Source organism: Oreochromis aureus, linkage group 7 (assembly GCF_013358895.1).
Source record: "Oreochromis aureus strain Israel breed Guangdong linkage group 7, ZZ_aureus, whole genome shotgun sequence".
NCBI classification, from domain to species: Eukaryota; Metazoa; Chordata; class Actinopteri; order Cichliformes; family Cichlidae; genus Oreochromis; species Oreochromis aureus.
This window is the reverse complement of record NC_052948.1, coordinates 59,397,280-59,413,227: the sequence shown is the minus strand read 5'-3', so window position 1 is coordinate 59,413,227 and position 15,948 is coordinate 59,397,280. Positions and strand designations below refer to the sequence as shown.

The 15,948-nt window shown below is 39.6% G+C and overlaps 1 protein-coding gene across 1 annotated transcript in view; it reads right to left on the bottom strand.

Moving 5' to 3' along the window:
• Positions 1–605: 605 nt before the first annotated feature.
• Positions 606–15,948, bottom strand: part of fa2h (fatty acid 2-hydroxylase) — a 32,228-nt gene continuing 16,885 nt past the window's right edge. The window contains exons 2-7 of the mRNA XM_031734208.2: positions 11,717–11,842; positions 6,753–6,895; positions 5,149–5,249; positions 4,867–5,039; positions 3,229–3,481; positions 606–3,147 (exon numbers count right to left, since the gene is read on the bottom strand). Of these exons, the coding sequence (XP_031590068.1) occupies positions 3,080–3,147; positions 3,229–3,481; positions 4,867–5,039; positions 5,149–5,249; positions 6,753–6,895; positions 11,717–11,842 (864 nt within the window). The 3' untranslated portion in view covers positions 606–3,079. The remainder of the gene's footprint in view (positions 3,148–3,228; positions 3,482–4,866; positions 5,040–5,148; positions 5,250–6,752; positions 6,896–11,716; positions 11,843–15,948) is intronic.

Here is a 15,948-nt window from a genome sequence, read left to right as displayed (position 1 = left end):
GCTGACAGGAGGAACAGAAAGAAGACTCTGCGTGCTGTTCTGCTTCAGGGTTTGATGCGTTCTGCATTCGAAGATGCTCCCCTGCAAACCTTAGCTGTAAGGACTTTGAGTTAATGTTGCTTTTCTTTTAGCTCAAAGGGATCCAGATATTTTCCTGTGACCTCTGACATGAACAACCATGTTCCCCCCCAAACATCTCTACATTCAGAAGCAAAAGCGACACCTCAGTTTTTAAAATATAAAATTAAAAGATTCAAATACCCCATCCCTCATCCTCTTACAATGCAAATTAAAGTAGTCATCCATCATGACGCATCACGGTTGCAGACTGGAAGCCACCACAATCAGCGAATAAAAATAAAAAACTGGACAGGCCAACATCAGAAATATACAGATATTTATTTACAAATACATTTGCATTTGCATGGACATTAAAAATTCCAAAACAAAAGTTATTAAGACATTAAAGTAAACAAATTTAGGATTTTTTTTTTGCTGCAAAATTTAGCACAAGAGAAAAATTTCACGAGTTAGAATCATATTTGGTGTTTTTCATTCTTATCATATAAATATACATAAATAAGATCTGTATACTTTTTTAAAAAAAATTTAACTCCAACAAGTGGAATCATTTCACTTTGCCAAGCAGCCAGCACAATCATGTCATTATTATTAGAACTTATTAGAACCATCAGCATAACAGACATTAAAAACATTTTTTTAGGTTAGTTTTCATGAGTTAATGCTTTCCGCACAAAAGTCTTGAACATTCATAATCATCGTGGTGTGCACAGCGAAAGACAGTGTTCTGGTTTTAAGATCAACAGATATTTGTAGACAATGACACATTTTGGTGCTAAATCAGTTAATAAATCCACTCCTCATAGTGGAAACATTTTTGGGTCCCTCAGCCCTCTTCAGGTTTACGCTTCACTGTTATTGCTGCAGATAATTTGTATAAAAATAAATGAAAGAAAATTTTAAAAAAGAGGAGTATAAATGGAGTTAAGGTTCTGCATTACAAATCTTCTTGAATGGTTAAAACTCTGATGGATTAGTTTACATACAGCTGTATGTACACTTCTATAAGTGGAAGTATTTATTCAAGCTAGAAAAGTAGATACAAAATAAATTTCCTGCAGTAGCAGTATGTTCTTACTGTGCTTCAGTTATTCATGTAAAGAGTCTGAATTAAGTTTGTTCTACTTCATTTATCAGCGTTGTTGTCGTCGGGTGTTTGCAGGAGACATTTGCGGATCCACCAGTCAGTGTCGACACTTCCTGCTGTAAAGTCAGATTTGTTGATTTATCGTCATCCTAGGGAGGGGGGGTCTGCAGGGCCAAAATAAACCATAGACTTTAAAGTCGACCTATTATGCTTTTCCTAATTTTCTGTTATATTTGTGCCATTACAGAGGTTCATACCCATGTGCAAGTGATCCATGAGACAGAAGCTCAGGCTTCAAACTACCCTAAATATTCAAGTTTCAGATAGTTTTTTCTCTACTCCTGGCTCTGTATGATGTCATAGAGAGCAGATATCCCTTATATTGTCAACTAAGGCACAAAGCTCTGATGGGCAACCAATCAGAAGAAAGCTGGCTTTAAGAGGAGGAGGTAAGAGAGCTAAGATGGCTTGTTAGTATAATGTAAATAAGCATTAGTTTGAAGTGTGAGTCATGCCGGCTACACTGGAAACACGGTGTTAGAAGTTAGCATTATAGGTCCCCTTTAAAAGGAAGGAATCTCTATGTTGAGATTCCTTTTAGAAAATAACACTTCCAAAAATCTGTGAACTTTGACCCCAAGATCCCCACAGCAGGAAATCAGACAGACCGGCTTCATGCCTTCAGATTTGTCTCCCGTCACCCTGACAACCACACTAGCTCTCTAACATATAGTCAACCTGACAAAATGAAGACGTGCGATTAAAGAATCTCCTCTACTGTACAAAGCTTCATACAAAATAGTATTTTTACATCTTTGTTGAATTATTAACGAGGAAAAAAAAAAAAAAAAAAAAGATGGAAATATTACAATAGACTTGCAAAAATATATCTCCACAGGGGTTTCAGACATTCTGAACTCCGCTTTTACATCACATTAACAGTACATGGAATTAGCATCCTACAGTATAAACTCACTCCTGCAGATTTGGTGATAATTAATAAGTTAAACGTATCTCAGCAAGTTCAAAAACAAATGTGAAACTGAAGGTTTCAGCGAGCCCAAGTGTGGTGGAGGGAACTTTTGTGATTTGTTAGCAGCGCAACAGTTTATAGCAGCGTAGCAGAGAAAAGCTGTGACCGTGACGAGCAATATGTAAGCTATAGATGATGCAGAGGCGGGAAGAAGCCTTTTTCCTCAGTAGATTCACCTGGTGGGATTAAGTAGTTGGCGTGCTCTCAATCTCTGTCACACTTTTGTTCTCTTACACTCTCACACGCACCCTTTCTAAGCATCTCTCACCCCCCTCCGCTCCACCCGTCTTCAACATTCACCTACCATCCATCACTTTCTGTTCCCTCTTGAACAGTGTGCCTTTTTGGTGAGCTGTGTGAGCATTGGACCGTCAGATTAGTAATTTTATCACCGTTTTCCCCCTGTCTGATTTTAGATTAAATTGAATTCAAATTAACCACATGCATCACAAAACAGATTTTTCTCTCCATGGCCACATCCCAGCTGTACGCTGCGACATTCTGAGTGGTGATCAGGTGATAGGTTGGTGTTAGTACAGGTGGCAGATTTCTTAATTGAAAAAAGAAGAAGTGGAAGGAATAAATGGCACTGAAAGCCCTCAAATCTGAGTGGAAATGATCACAGTGGGCAAATAGTGCAGGCAGGTTGACACACACCCAGATGACTGAGCTTAAGGTAATATTGTGGTGCTGGTTAATGTGTTACACAGAGTATGGGTGGACTGGATGCAGTGGCCCTGAAGTTCCTCCTAGTCTGTGGAAGTTATATGGCTGCAGAGACGTAACTAAAGGAGTTGGGATGGTTGGAGAAGGCAGGCTGGGGGCTAAAAGAGGGTGGGTGACAAGTCCTGCGGCCCTTTGGGGGAGCCGTTCCCATGTCAGAATTTCTCATCAGGGATGGTTGTGTTGAAGGGGTGGTCCCAGAATGTGGTGGTGATCCCGAAACCTGCAGAGAAAAATAAAGATCCCATCAGAAAAAGAAAAAACAAAACAATATTCTAAGGTCGTTAGCAAATGTAATCCTCACCTGATCTCTGGTGCTCGAAGTGGTGTTTGACGTGGTAGGCCTTCAGGCTGTACAGATATGAGCCTTTCTTTGGAGAGCCATAGTGAAGGTAGTAGTGGATCATATCGTATACGACGTAGCCGCCCAGCCCGCCGACAAACACGCATACTCCGAGGATGTCTGGGAGCACGCAATTGATGGACATGTAGAAGACCGCCACTACTAAGGAGGCGAGGCCGGGAGGGAAGACCAGCCGAGAGCCGTCAAACGGAGACTGCGGAGAGAGAAAATAAATAAAAAGATTTATTTATAGTGGCCATAATGACAGCATTAAAGCAAGGAAGCAATTTATTTATACAGCACTTTCAGAACAACTCCCAGCTGAACACAAAGTGCTGTACACTTGACATGCCAGAAATGATACATTGAATAAGTTAAAAAAATAAAAATAAAGATAAAAATGTAAAAAAATAAGATAACTAAAATGACGTTTAAAACAATAAAATCAGCACATTAGATTAAATCAATAAAATCAGGGTCATACTGTGTCATATGCCAAGGAGTAAAAGTGGGTTTTAAGACGTGTTTTAAAAGTGGACAGTATAGGGGCCTCTCTAATGTGCTGGGGCCGATTGTTCCAGAGATTAGGAGCAGCAATAGAGAAGGCCCTTTTTAGGTCCTTTTCCCCCCCCTAACAAAAAGCCATCACGGTTATTCATCAGAGAGTTATTGAAAAATGATCAGTAAGTGGCCGACCATGTAAATGTTTATTTTTCGAGTTGATGTCATAACCTGCAAATACATTTTGAGCCTTCGTGGAGGTTCTGTCACAGCAACAGATGAACTCTGAACATTATGCTGTCGCGATAAAAATCTGCATTTTATCTTGACACAAAGTTTAATTGATCAAAGTGCATTTAAGGTTCACCACAGTTCCGATTTTAACTTGGGGCCATCTTTGCATCGTCAGCTGTTTGGATCATTAATTTTGCAGCTTCCTTTTTCCAGCTTTTGTAATGAAGCGACATCTTTCACAGCATTTTCCTCAGCCCAAAATTAGAGTGTGAATATTAGAATATTTTTCTAATGTTTGTTTTTTTTAAATAAAATATGGGTTCGTAAGATTTGAAAATCATTGTATTGTGTTGTTATTTACATTGTCCCAGAATCTTTGGAATCAGAGGTTTGTGAGATTTTGTAGTCAAACTTCATAGCTTCAATAGGAAAGACAGCACATTTCCTAATTACACCTGCTATCAATTATATGGTTTTACATAGAAGAAGCTAATAAAAAAAATACTCTAATTTTATAACCTAGTAAAACAGAAACTGAGATGAACAGCATTTTTCCACACACCGCTTCTGCATTGTTTATTTTAACTCTTATTAATCTTCAAGCTAAATCAGCTTCCCCCTGTGGCTTAAACTATACTGTAACTAATGTTACAATAATTTAACTTAAAAAAATATTTGCACATTCGTAAGTACTTGATATGTATTCAGTTCATAAAAGTATTTGGAAACAGGAGGAAGTTTGCGTCCCCCTCCTACCCGCAATATAAAATTACCACCTCAGTCTGGTGCCATAAAGGAGGATATTAAACCATAACAAATATTTCATGACTCACAGCTGTGACCTCAGCGGTGGACTGTTCGTACCTTGTGGTGCTGTCCATGCAGGAGGAAGTGTAGCGTGATGAGGTAGTAGTTATGAGCTGGTGGTTTCATGTGAAAGACGAAGCGATGGATGCAGTACTCGATGAACGACCACAAGAACCAGCCCATCATAAAGAGGACTGGGAAAAAGTACTTGTGGACGGGGATAGAGAAGCCTGGAAACACACATATGCTCGGCTATAGATGGCTCAAACAGAAATGAGGACACACGAATGAAAATGAAAACACAAGTGACTGCAGTGCAAACACAGGTGCGTGTGTTACCTGAAGTGAGGGCTAGCCTGGTGGTGCCCTGTGCCAGGGTGGTGTAGCAGTGCCAGCTCAGATAAAACACAATAGGGAGCCACACAATAGGTACCCAATACCTGAAAGCAAGAGAGTGTAAAGCATTAGGTCACGCCCTCAGTCGTCTAGAGGACAGTGTATTCAGTTTACAATGTGGGCCATTACTCTGAACTGGGCCAGATCAGTGAAACGACATGATAAACGTGTAAAGTTAAAGGAAAAGTTCTCGGTCCAGACTTTCCGGTAATTACAAAAAACATTTTTGTTGTACATTGTTTTATTTCCCCTTCTAGTATAGAAAGGGATTTCTGTAGTAGATAATAAAAAATAAAAACAAAAAAAAAAACAGGAACTTTATCATTTAATTGTTAATCTGTTACTTAGGTGTAGTATGAATACTGGATCCTTCATTAGCAGGAAAAAGTTGTAAATCTCTTAAAAATACTAAATCTATGCACTTCTTCATATTTTACAAAGCTGTCCAGCTGGCCCAACTGGAGCCTTTGCTGGGCCATTTGTGGCCCCTGGGCCTTATGTTTGACACCCCTGGTGTATGGCTTTGTCCTGGGAGCAAAATGCATCAAAACAGGAAACACAGGAGAGCGGGATGTGACACTGATCCTGGTGAAGTCCAAGAACCTGAGGTGAAGGTGGGTTGCAAAGTAGCACAGGTAGGCTGAACAAGCTTAAAACTGCATAAATTTGAATGATAATCAAAAGTGCAATTTTATCATCTTTGAGGATGCCACTGACGCCGGTGTGTTTTCAAGGTTTTCCAAGAATTTTCAAGGTGGGAAATACTCTTTACATTACATCCCTCATCGTGTGGCCATTACACGCAATGATTTGTGTAAACCATTGCATAAATGTTTCCACATACTTTCCTTCAGTAATTCCTTGGCCTCCAGTAAAACTGAGGAAACTGAATTTTTTTTATTTATTTATGTTATTTTTTTTTACCAGGATGTGTCCTTCAGAGACCACAACAAACAAATATGCAGGACACTTTTCTTGTATTTGTGCATTATCTGCAAGCACAGAAACATCCTGTCTCAGAGTAATACTGAAAAATTAGTTCATGCATTTATCACTTCTAGACTGGACCATTGTACCTTATTATTATACTAGAGCACTTCACAATCGGACTGCGGGCTTATTTCTCGTTCCTAGAGTATTTAAAATTAGAATGGAAAACAGAGCCCAGAGCTTTCAGGCCCCTCTTCTGTGGAACCCAGGTAAAATTTTCGTTTTTGATAAAGCATATAGTTAGGGTTGGATCAGGTGGACCTGAATTCTCTTAGTTATGCTGCAATGGGTCCAAGCTTCTCTTTTCACTCCCTGTTTGTATATAAACTGCTAGTGTATTTAATCATTAGCAATTATTAATCTCTCTCTTCAACGGTGTGTCTTTTATCCTGTCTCGGTTGCCTCACCTCCAGCTGGTTGCTATATAAACACAAACTTAATAAATAATAGTAATAGTCTATAAAAATGTTCCATGTGTGGTTGCCAAGACTGCAAAACTGAATGCATGTTCTTATCTGATAAATGATACATGATTTCCTTCAAGCTTTCTTTCTTACCAGGAAGTTTTAGTGATGGCCTCCATAATGGGGTTTCCAAACAGTCTGATAGGTCTGTCAACTGGTTGGTGTACCCACGCATCATATTTCTCTCTGAGGTGGCCCACCTGCCATGCCAGGGGCTTCCGCCAGTCCACCAAATCCTGCAGAAGTACAACCAAACAAAATTAGTTAAACATGTTCTTTAGACACACGGAGGAAAAAAACAAAAAAACAACTTCTCCAGCAGGTGGGAGCATAGAGCTAAAAACTATACCGCTCCAAGGACTGGTCAGACCAGGAAATGTTGCATGTGAAATTTGCTTGTTGTGTGCGTGTGCATTTGCAGGTTTACTTAAGTCCAAGTGAACTGCTGCCAGCACATTTCTCTGAGTCCAAAGGCCTCAGATGGAGCTGCTTTTACAAGCTTTTCACAAGTTCCCCCGTGTTTACAGCCACACAGGAAATGGGCTGCCATGGTGTGTGACGTGAAGACTGTCAGGTTTCACACTACTTTAACATTTGTAAATATCAGGTGGAATCATTCTGGTAAGGAAACAGGGTGGGAAGGACTCCTGAGTCAGAACTTGACCTTATGGCCCCACTCGAGAGGGTTGAGAAGAGTGAAAGAGAAGCAGCAAGTCCACTCTTTAATCTTAATTTCTCTCTTAACCCTGACACTTCTCTATAATTAGTCACAAAATTATGCTTATTGCCCATGTGATGATGACTGTGTGTGCGAGACCCACCCCTATCACGACATCAGGCACAATCACCTGAGTGCAAGGCTCAATACAAGTAATTACAGGTTACTGCCCAGGTGATAAAGTGTTTACCACCTAACCTCATTTAGACTGAGAAATCTAAAGATGACTTTACTGCTCAGTGTGCAGCTATTGTATTTCCTACAGCATGTAAAACATTCTTTCACGCTGACAATCATGTGGTGGCTGTTTACTGCAGCAGATTGTTTAGCTACCGGTCACACTGCACATGGTTTTTATGGAGCTAGCGACCCTGAAGCGCTGCCCTGGAAAACTACTCTCTCTGTCCTTTATTACCCCTGTTCACTCAAGGCATAAATACAGCTGTGAACTGCAAAAAAATAAAAATAAAAATACTTTAAGCCAGCGGTCCCCAACCCCCGGGCCTCGGACCGGTCCGTGAGTCGTTTGGTACCGGGCCGCGAGAGTTGAGGCTCAGGTGTGAAATGTATGGTTTTCAGGGTTTTTATCGGTTTTCAACGTTATTTTGTTATCGTTAACTCTGTTTTCCTGGGTCTTTTCACGTGTGTTATGAATAAATCTTATTGGTATTGGTTTTATTTTGTTGCATTTATCCGCGACACCTTAAAGGCCGGTCCGTAAAAATATTGTCGGGCATAAACTGGTCCATAAAGCAAAAAAGGTTGGGGACCGCTGCTTTAAGCCATCCACTGATTTAGCATTGCAGTACTGTCATATCAGCAGCTAACAAACTTTAAATAGGGGGGGAAGCAGCCAAAAACAACGCAAAACCAGAGATGCTGCATTTTCTGGCTCGCATGCTTTCAGTTTCCTGGCATCAACTCTAAATTACCCGAAAAGCAAACGTCTGACTTGATTTCACGAGGGTGAGGTTCTGGTAAGCTCACTTGCAGTCATCCCCACACTTCTCCGCATATCTATCTTTATTTTATTTATTTGTATGCTTAAGTCCTAACCAACACTGGCATCACCTGAGGCAGTTTAACTCATTGAAAAAGCTGACATCCCATGAATTCTATGCATCTCTGGTATACTATATAGAGGAGACCGGGGATAGTTGTAACATTTTTGACATTTCTGTCTGTAAATTGGAGCTCTTTTAAGGTAGTGGATTGAAAATTTAATGCAAAGTATTTACATGTCTTTGCTATTAAATAGTGCAGCTATTTTCTCTGCAGCACAACTACCCATTGTGTTTGAGACCATACCATGCAAAGAGTGAAATGTTACAATTAACCCCATAGTCTGGGTTAGTTGTAACATATCCTGGGGTGAAATGTAACACAATGAAATAAGGGTACTGACAAAACATTAACATGTAATCTTTTTTATTCAACACATGAATGCACTTAGAGCCATTTATGTAGCGCTGTGTGTGTGTGACAGAATGCAGAAATCTAGCTTTTGAACATTTTCCAACCCCCCAAAAAAGACAAATGATGGAATTTTCTGCAACTGAATATTTCATTAATTTTGGTTGGTCTTCCTTGAGTTTGGCCTCATTGGCTCAGTGGGCATTATAACCTACAACTCTTGCACCAACTTTTGAACATAACAATGAAGCTGAAAAAAAGAAAAAAAAAAAGAAAAAAAAAATGTAGTTGTGCACCAGCATCGCAATTCCATTACTTTTTATCATGGCTTACCTTGGTGTGGTTTGCAAAGTGCTTCAGAAAGATGAGGAAATCTGTTTCTTGCACCCATCCTGATTCATTTCCACTACCAATACTTCCTACTGGTCCATCTCTGACACAGTGGTCTGCATAATGTATGTGTGGGAACACAAACAGTGGAGGAATTGTGTTGCCAATGGCATTAACCGCATATACAAAGGCGACCTCTCTCTGCTGATGTCGTTGCCCCAACTTGTTTAATATAAGTTAAAGTAATAGTGTGGTAAGTTGTAACATCTGCATTATTGTTACAACTAACCCAGACTGTTGCTGTTACAACTGACCCAGACTCCTATAGCCATGAACTAGCTAAGATTACAGCCAACGGCTAAAACATTAGCACTAAAGACCTACACAGAATATATCCCCATAGACATACAAATAAACTCATCAAACTTAAATTATGTTAACTGCAAAGCAGATAATGCTATTAGAAATTGAAATAAAGTAGAAAAACTTACTTTTTGGCATACAAATTACTTTTTTTCGTGTTAAATTGTCTGTGTTTGACAAAATGTGCTGATTTTTCACATGTGATAGCAGAACTGAATTGGGCATGCACAGGATGAGTCACATCATTTGAAACTTAGCCCTGATTGGAGAAATTGGAAGTGTTACAACTGACCCACATTACAACTATTCCCGGTCTCCCCTACACATGAACACCTTTGGGTTTGGATTTATTAAAAATCAGCGTGTTTTGGGGGGAAATTAGTTGGTAGAGTTGCATCAGAGCTGGGAACACACCAGCCACAAGTATCAGTCAACATGTTGACGTTACATGTTGACATAATCTGTCCGCGCGCAGATCGACTTATGAACACCTGCCAAGCCACTGAAATCTGCCTTTTCTGCTACTTCTCACTGCAGTAATTAACATAAAAAACACATTTTACTCTCATCTCTCACACATGAACAATTAAACAATGCCAGCGGAAAATAGAAGCTTATCTTCGCTATAACAAAGTTGGGTTGTTCCTTTAACCAAAGCCATATTGATGAAAAATGAATAATAAATGTGCAGAATAAAGTAAAGAAATGTTAAAGTCAAAAATCTTTAAAATAGAAAATGTGATTGCTGACAGACTCTTAGAGATACAAAGAGAAAGTTTCATTTTTACAACACAGTCTTGTATATAAAAAGAAAGGAAAATAAAGAGAAGTGAAATTGTGTTTGTCACATGCTGAGTGAGCACGCCACTGCAAGAGCTTCCCACAAACAAGTGATTTCACACAAAAAAAGCTGAAAGATCACATTAAATTTCACTCGTCATATTATTGTAGATCCACTGACAGTAGAAAACATTGTGTTTTATACTTATACAGTCACTGAGTGTAACCTACTGATGGATATACTGGAATAACTTTAAAAAATAAAAATACAATCCAGCTAGCATTTGCTGGTTATATAAAAACCCCAAGCTCAACATTTACTCTAAATATCAAGAAGTCTGAAAAATTTACAGTGGTGCTTTGCTTGCATAAGAAAAGATACAGAAACCGGTTTCTGTGTTTAATAACAGGTGAACAAAGACAAAGGAAATAAACCAAGTCTGAAGACATGCTTCAAATTCCTGCGTGTTATGCAGCTTGCAAATGTGGAAAGACTGATTTAGGTTGAGTAAAGGTGAGTATCGAGAAACCAGGACATTAAAGCGGCTACGATCCAGCTTAACCAGTTTGGAAACAAAAAGCGGGCCTTTTTCCTTTTTTAAATGAGGAAGGCTAGCACATGACAAGTGTGCCGGTGATAATAACAACATTTTGCATAGGGCAGAAACTGCATGAGTGTTGCACATGGGTACAGTTACTGAAATCAGACCACGAGGGAGATCTGTGAAGGGAGTGTCCAAGCTTCAGGATTTAAGTTACTGGGAGAAGCAAACCCTCAGAATGAAGGGCTTAAACTGACAGATCCGTGTGTCACAAAAACACTGATGTTTGAAACCGTGCCTCGCAAAACTTCGTGTGTGAAGTCAAGAGTCTTGGGTCTCATTCAATAAAGCGTTGCCTGGCAGCAGAGAGAGCGAGACAGACTGGTTAAATCTGTCATTGTGTCGCTGAGCCGTGTAAAGACCTGTTAAAGTGGAAAAACACTTGACAAACTGCACCATCACATGAGCATAGTTTAAATGTATGAATGTCTGACTGTGTGTGCTTCAAGGTAGATTTCAACACGTAAGGACAAACTCTTCTAGTAAGAACATCATAAAAACTGCCAGCACCATTTAGAGTCAAGACTTTCAGAACTGGCTTAGATTTAGGAGTTTTAGGAGTCTGTCTTGTACATGCTTGTGTCTGGCAGTGTGGGAAATCATGCAATCTGCAAACAAATGAAGCAGGGTGAATAACCAGATGGCTGTTCACCCTACCCCCCCCATCCCATCCCCACCGTCACGGGCAAGCAAACACACACGTTAGGTCATCCTCCACCCTTTTGTTTCCAGTGTCTGATCGATTGCTGCATAATTTCAGCAAACGCACACACTGACTCTAAAAGATGCCCCCATGCAGAAAAGAATCTCATCTCATCGCATATGAGCCCCGTCTCAAAACACGCACACACCTTGTCGAGGTCCACAGGGCTGCAGAGGCTGTACGGGTCACGCTCATCCTCGTCTTTCGCCTCCGTCGTCTGCTGTGCCTTCTCTCCTTCCATCTGTTTATTGGCTTTATTTCTTGCTCTCAGAGTCTGAGGAAAAAGAAGAGGGGAAAAAAAAGATGCCATTAGCAAGTATCACAATTTATTATTTGACAGATGATGCACATTTTTATCTACACTTCTAGATCACTGATATATCTTTAAAAACATCAATACTAAATAAATTAAATGAAATAAATTAAATATCTGTCAAGGCGCCTCTTTGGGCTTAAAATGTAAGACTTAAATGTGTAAAATTATGAGAAACGGTTCCCATATTGGCCAGAATGTCCTGTAATAATAAAAGAAATATTTTTTTTAATTGACAAACATTTATAGTGTAAAAGCAGGAACTTTGTGTCTTTAGTTGTTTACATCTAGTAGTTAATTTCTCTGGTGTAGTATGAAGGCCAAGCTGGAGGTCTTTATCATTCAGAAATTGTTGTCTTTGTCCCTGGGCTTTATGTTTGACACAAAGAAACTCATGGCTGCACAGAGAGTTTATAGCTTTTGCTAATTCCCAACCCTGGTTCCTACTTTTACACGCACAACATTTAATTTAAATATAGGGGGGGGGGGGAAAAAACCCTGCTAACAACAACTACCATTTGTAAGGGAAATAAACTAAAGTTTTTATATAGAGACATCACACACACACACACACACACACACACACACACACACACACACACACACACACACACACACACACACACACACACACACACACACACACACACACACACACACACACACACACACACACACACACACACACACACACACACACACACACACACGTAAAATAGTCAAAATTATACTAAATTTTTGTAATTACCAGTACAGTTAATTTACAGGAGCTGTAGTATAAACCTTACCTGAAGAAAACCAAACAAAAATACTACATACAAGAATATATTAATGTGATTGTGATTAAATCCAAATCATGTAAAACAGCAGTCCAACCCCCAGGCCACAGACCGGTACTGGTCCGTGAGTCGCTTGGTACAGGGCCGCAAGAGTTGAGGCTCGGGTATGAAATTTATGATTTTCAGGGTTTTTATCTTTCTTTTTTTTTCCTTTTTCTTTTTTTTTTTTTTAAACTCTGTTTCCCTGGGTCTTTTCTCATGTGTTATGAATAAATCTTCCTTTTTTGGTATTGGTTTTATTTTTGTTGTATTTATCCGCGACACCTTAAAGGCAGGTCCGTGAAAATGTTGTCGGACATAAACCAGACCGTGGAGCAAAAAAGGTTGGGGACCGCTGATGTAAAATAGAAATTAAAATGGCCTCAGCCAGCCACAGATGGAGAAAGACAGATACAGATATTTATAGTGCGTGGCTTATGCAAAACAGGTAGACAGGTGCACAATATAGTACCTATGACATAAACTACGGCTGTGTTAAGATGTATATAAATAGAACAGGAGTCACACAGTCTATTTGCCAATTATGGCCCATCTGCACTTTGTATAGCATATAACAGCGTAAAAGGACAAAGGCCCCATAATCTGGGCTTTAATGGTTACAGTCACATGTGACATATACCATAATGCTTTCAACCTTGAAACCGTTTTGGATTGCTGAACACCTCCGACAAAGGACCATGCTACCACCTTTATGGAACACTCACAGTCAGTCTGTATTTTGGTGTGACGTTTAGTTTGTGTTCTGCTGCACAGAAAGGGGGAGAGATTCTAAGAAGACCAGGTTTCCAAAGTATGTCTAAATATATAAATGTAGTATTTTGCAATACAAATGACTCAAACATATGTTTACATAATTCTTATTAAAAAAGGCACCGAAGGCACAGCTGTTGCAACTGGAGAGAAGCCATGTGGATAATGATGACAGCAGGTGATGTGAATATGCAAAGAGTCCAAAACCATCTGAGTGTTTTGCTGATCAGATTTGTCCTCCGATTACTGACATCCAAAGATGAGCTGTAGCTAATACAGACACACACAGTGCTGAAGATTTATTAAAGCACAAGAGATGTTTTATGTAGTGCATCATTTACTTTTAAATAAATCTTCATTATAAAGAATAAATAGCGTCCCGTTCTTCATCACGCTATTATTGAATATTTTGCCAGAGCCAAATTGATGTGACACAGCACATAATCATCATCATCCACTGATATCGATATCTTTTCTACCTAATATGAGTTGGAGCCAATTATTGACTGACAGGCTTGCTTGATAGTTTTTTGTTTTTTTTTTGTTTTTTTTTTTTTTTTAAATTGATGAAGATGCAAAACGCAAACAACAAGAGGTCACGTGACAAAGAAACAAAAAAAAAAAAAAAAAAAAAAAAAAAAAACAACAAGGATAAAAAGGCCAGTCTATGACGGACTGATGATCGGTCAACAAAGCCTGGGTTGGCTAAACTAATCCATTTATGCAAAACTGCAACAAACTAAAACCCACAAAAAGATACATTAGCTTGTTCCCATGAAAATGAGAGCAGCTTGGCCTCTTAAAGCCACCTGCCAAGTCTGCATGCAGTAGACTGTGGGCAGATTATCCCCACGGCCTTCATAAAAAATTAGAACCCATGTCAAGTTACATTCTGTTTGTATGAAGTCAGCTCTGGGAACTGTCAGATTAGCGCCCCGTTCTGATCGTCTGAGTTCAACAGCCCACGTCAGTCAGGTGAAATATTTATCAGCTGGCTGGATGCGCACATAAGGCCTCCTATGGTTTGTTACCAACATCGCCTTGGCAATTCAACACCTACAGAGGCAACGCTACATCCCTTCCCCCCATTATCACACCATACTCATCCTGAGAGAATAGTGTTGAAGTTGTAGCTCACCCTGGACTATCAGACCTCAACATTTCTGTAACTTGATTTTCACGTTCTCATCTTCATGTCTCTCGCTCGCACCTTGTTGTATATTACAATAAATCCTCATATCTGCGAATTTACAACTGTAACAACCTTCCACAGTTGCGTCCAAAGGTCAAAAATGATCACGTGTATTTTAATGAGCATCCACATTATTAGAGCAAGATTAAACATTCAAAATGAAAACAAAGTTGTTGTTTGTTCGTTGTTGTTTTTTTAAAAACAGCAGAAATATTATAAACAAGCCAAATCATTTAAGCCGGTTTCATAAAGAAGTTGGTGTGGCTGCTGTTCATAGCGTCACTTGTGTGGTTATGACCAATGAGGTTCAGAATATTTATCCTCGTGACACTAATCAGAAGCAGAAACTACTGGCTTAAAGCTGCTATCACGCCTCCATTTCATTTTTTATTATAAATGCACACACCCCAAAACAAGCAGTAAGATAGGTTCATAATGGTGAAAGCAATAAACAGACACACCCTCTGTATCAGCAGCAGCCATGACCTACGTGAGTCTGTGAGCAATGCGGTGTTTAATGAGCTCTACCTCGTCCCACTTTATACACATGATCGAATAAATGTGACTCAGGCCTTGTTCCATCAGTGAACCCTGTAGGTAGGTGTGGTGAGCTCAGGGTGAGGGTGGCCATTACTGGGAATGTAAATTTCCCACCAGATTTTCCTTAAAATGGGAGGATCTGTAGCCTATTTTTGGCAAGGATGAGGTTAGTGATCATAGATAAGCTGCTGCTACAGAGCCTGTATTTGTTTGTGCTAGAACCAAATACAAAAGGTCAGGAAATAAACAATTCTTTCCCCTTTTCTTTTTTAAATGTTCAAAGCTTTGGTGTCGCTCCGTTCTGGGAACCTCTCATGTACATTCATGGAAAGCCAAAAGGTAAGGAGATCAGCACCAGGATACCCTCAGAGGGAAAAAGAAAAACAAAAGGCATGACAATGATCAAGTCACAAAGAGCATGAAATTGAGGAACTGGGGTTGACGTGGGCTGCAAAGCGGCTTGCAGAAGGACTCAGTACAGAGAACAGCTGATCAGAGTCACGCCCAGTCTGCAGAAACTAACAGTGGTTGAGTTTTTACTCAACTGGGCTTTTACAGATGATTTTAGACAACAAGCCACGTCTAACCACATCTGGTGTGAAAGAAGAAACCAAAAACTAAATAAAAACTGTGCTTGATAAACATAAATGACACCCAGCTCCCCAAAACGTAAGAAAATACTACCTGCATTTTTCATGAAAGTAGCTTAAAAATCCCCCCAAAAACCAGACAGATACTCAGTCACC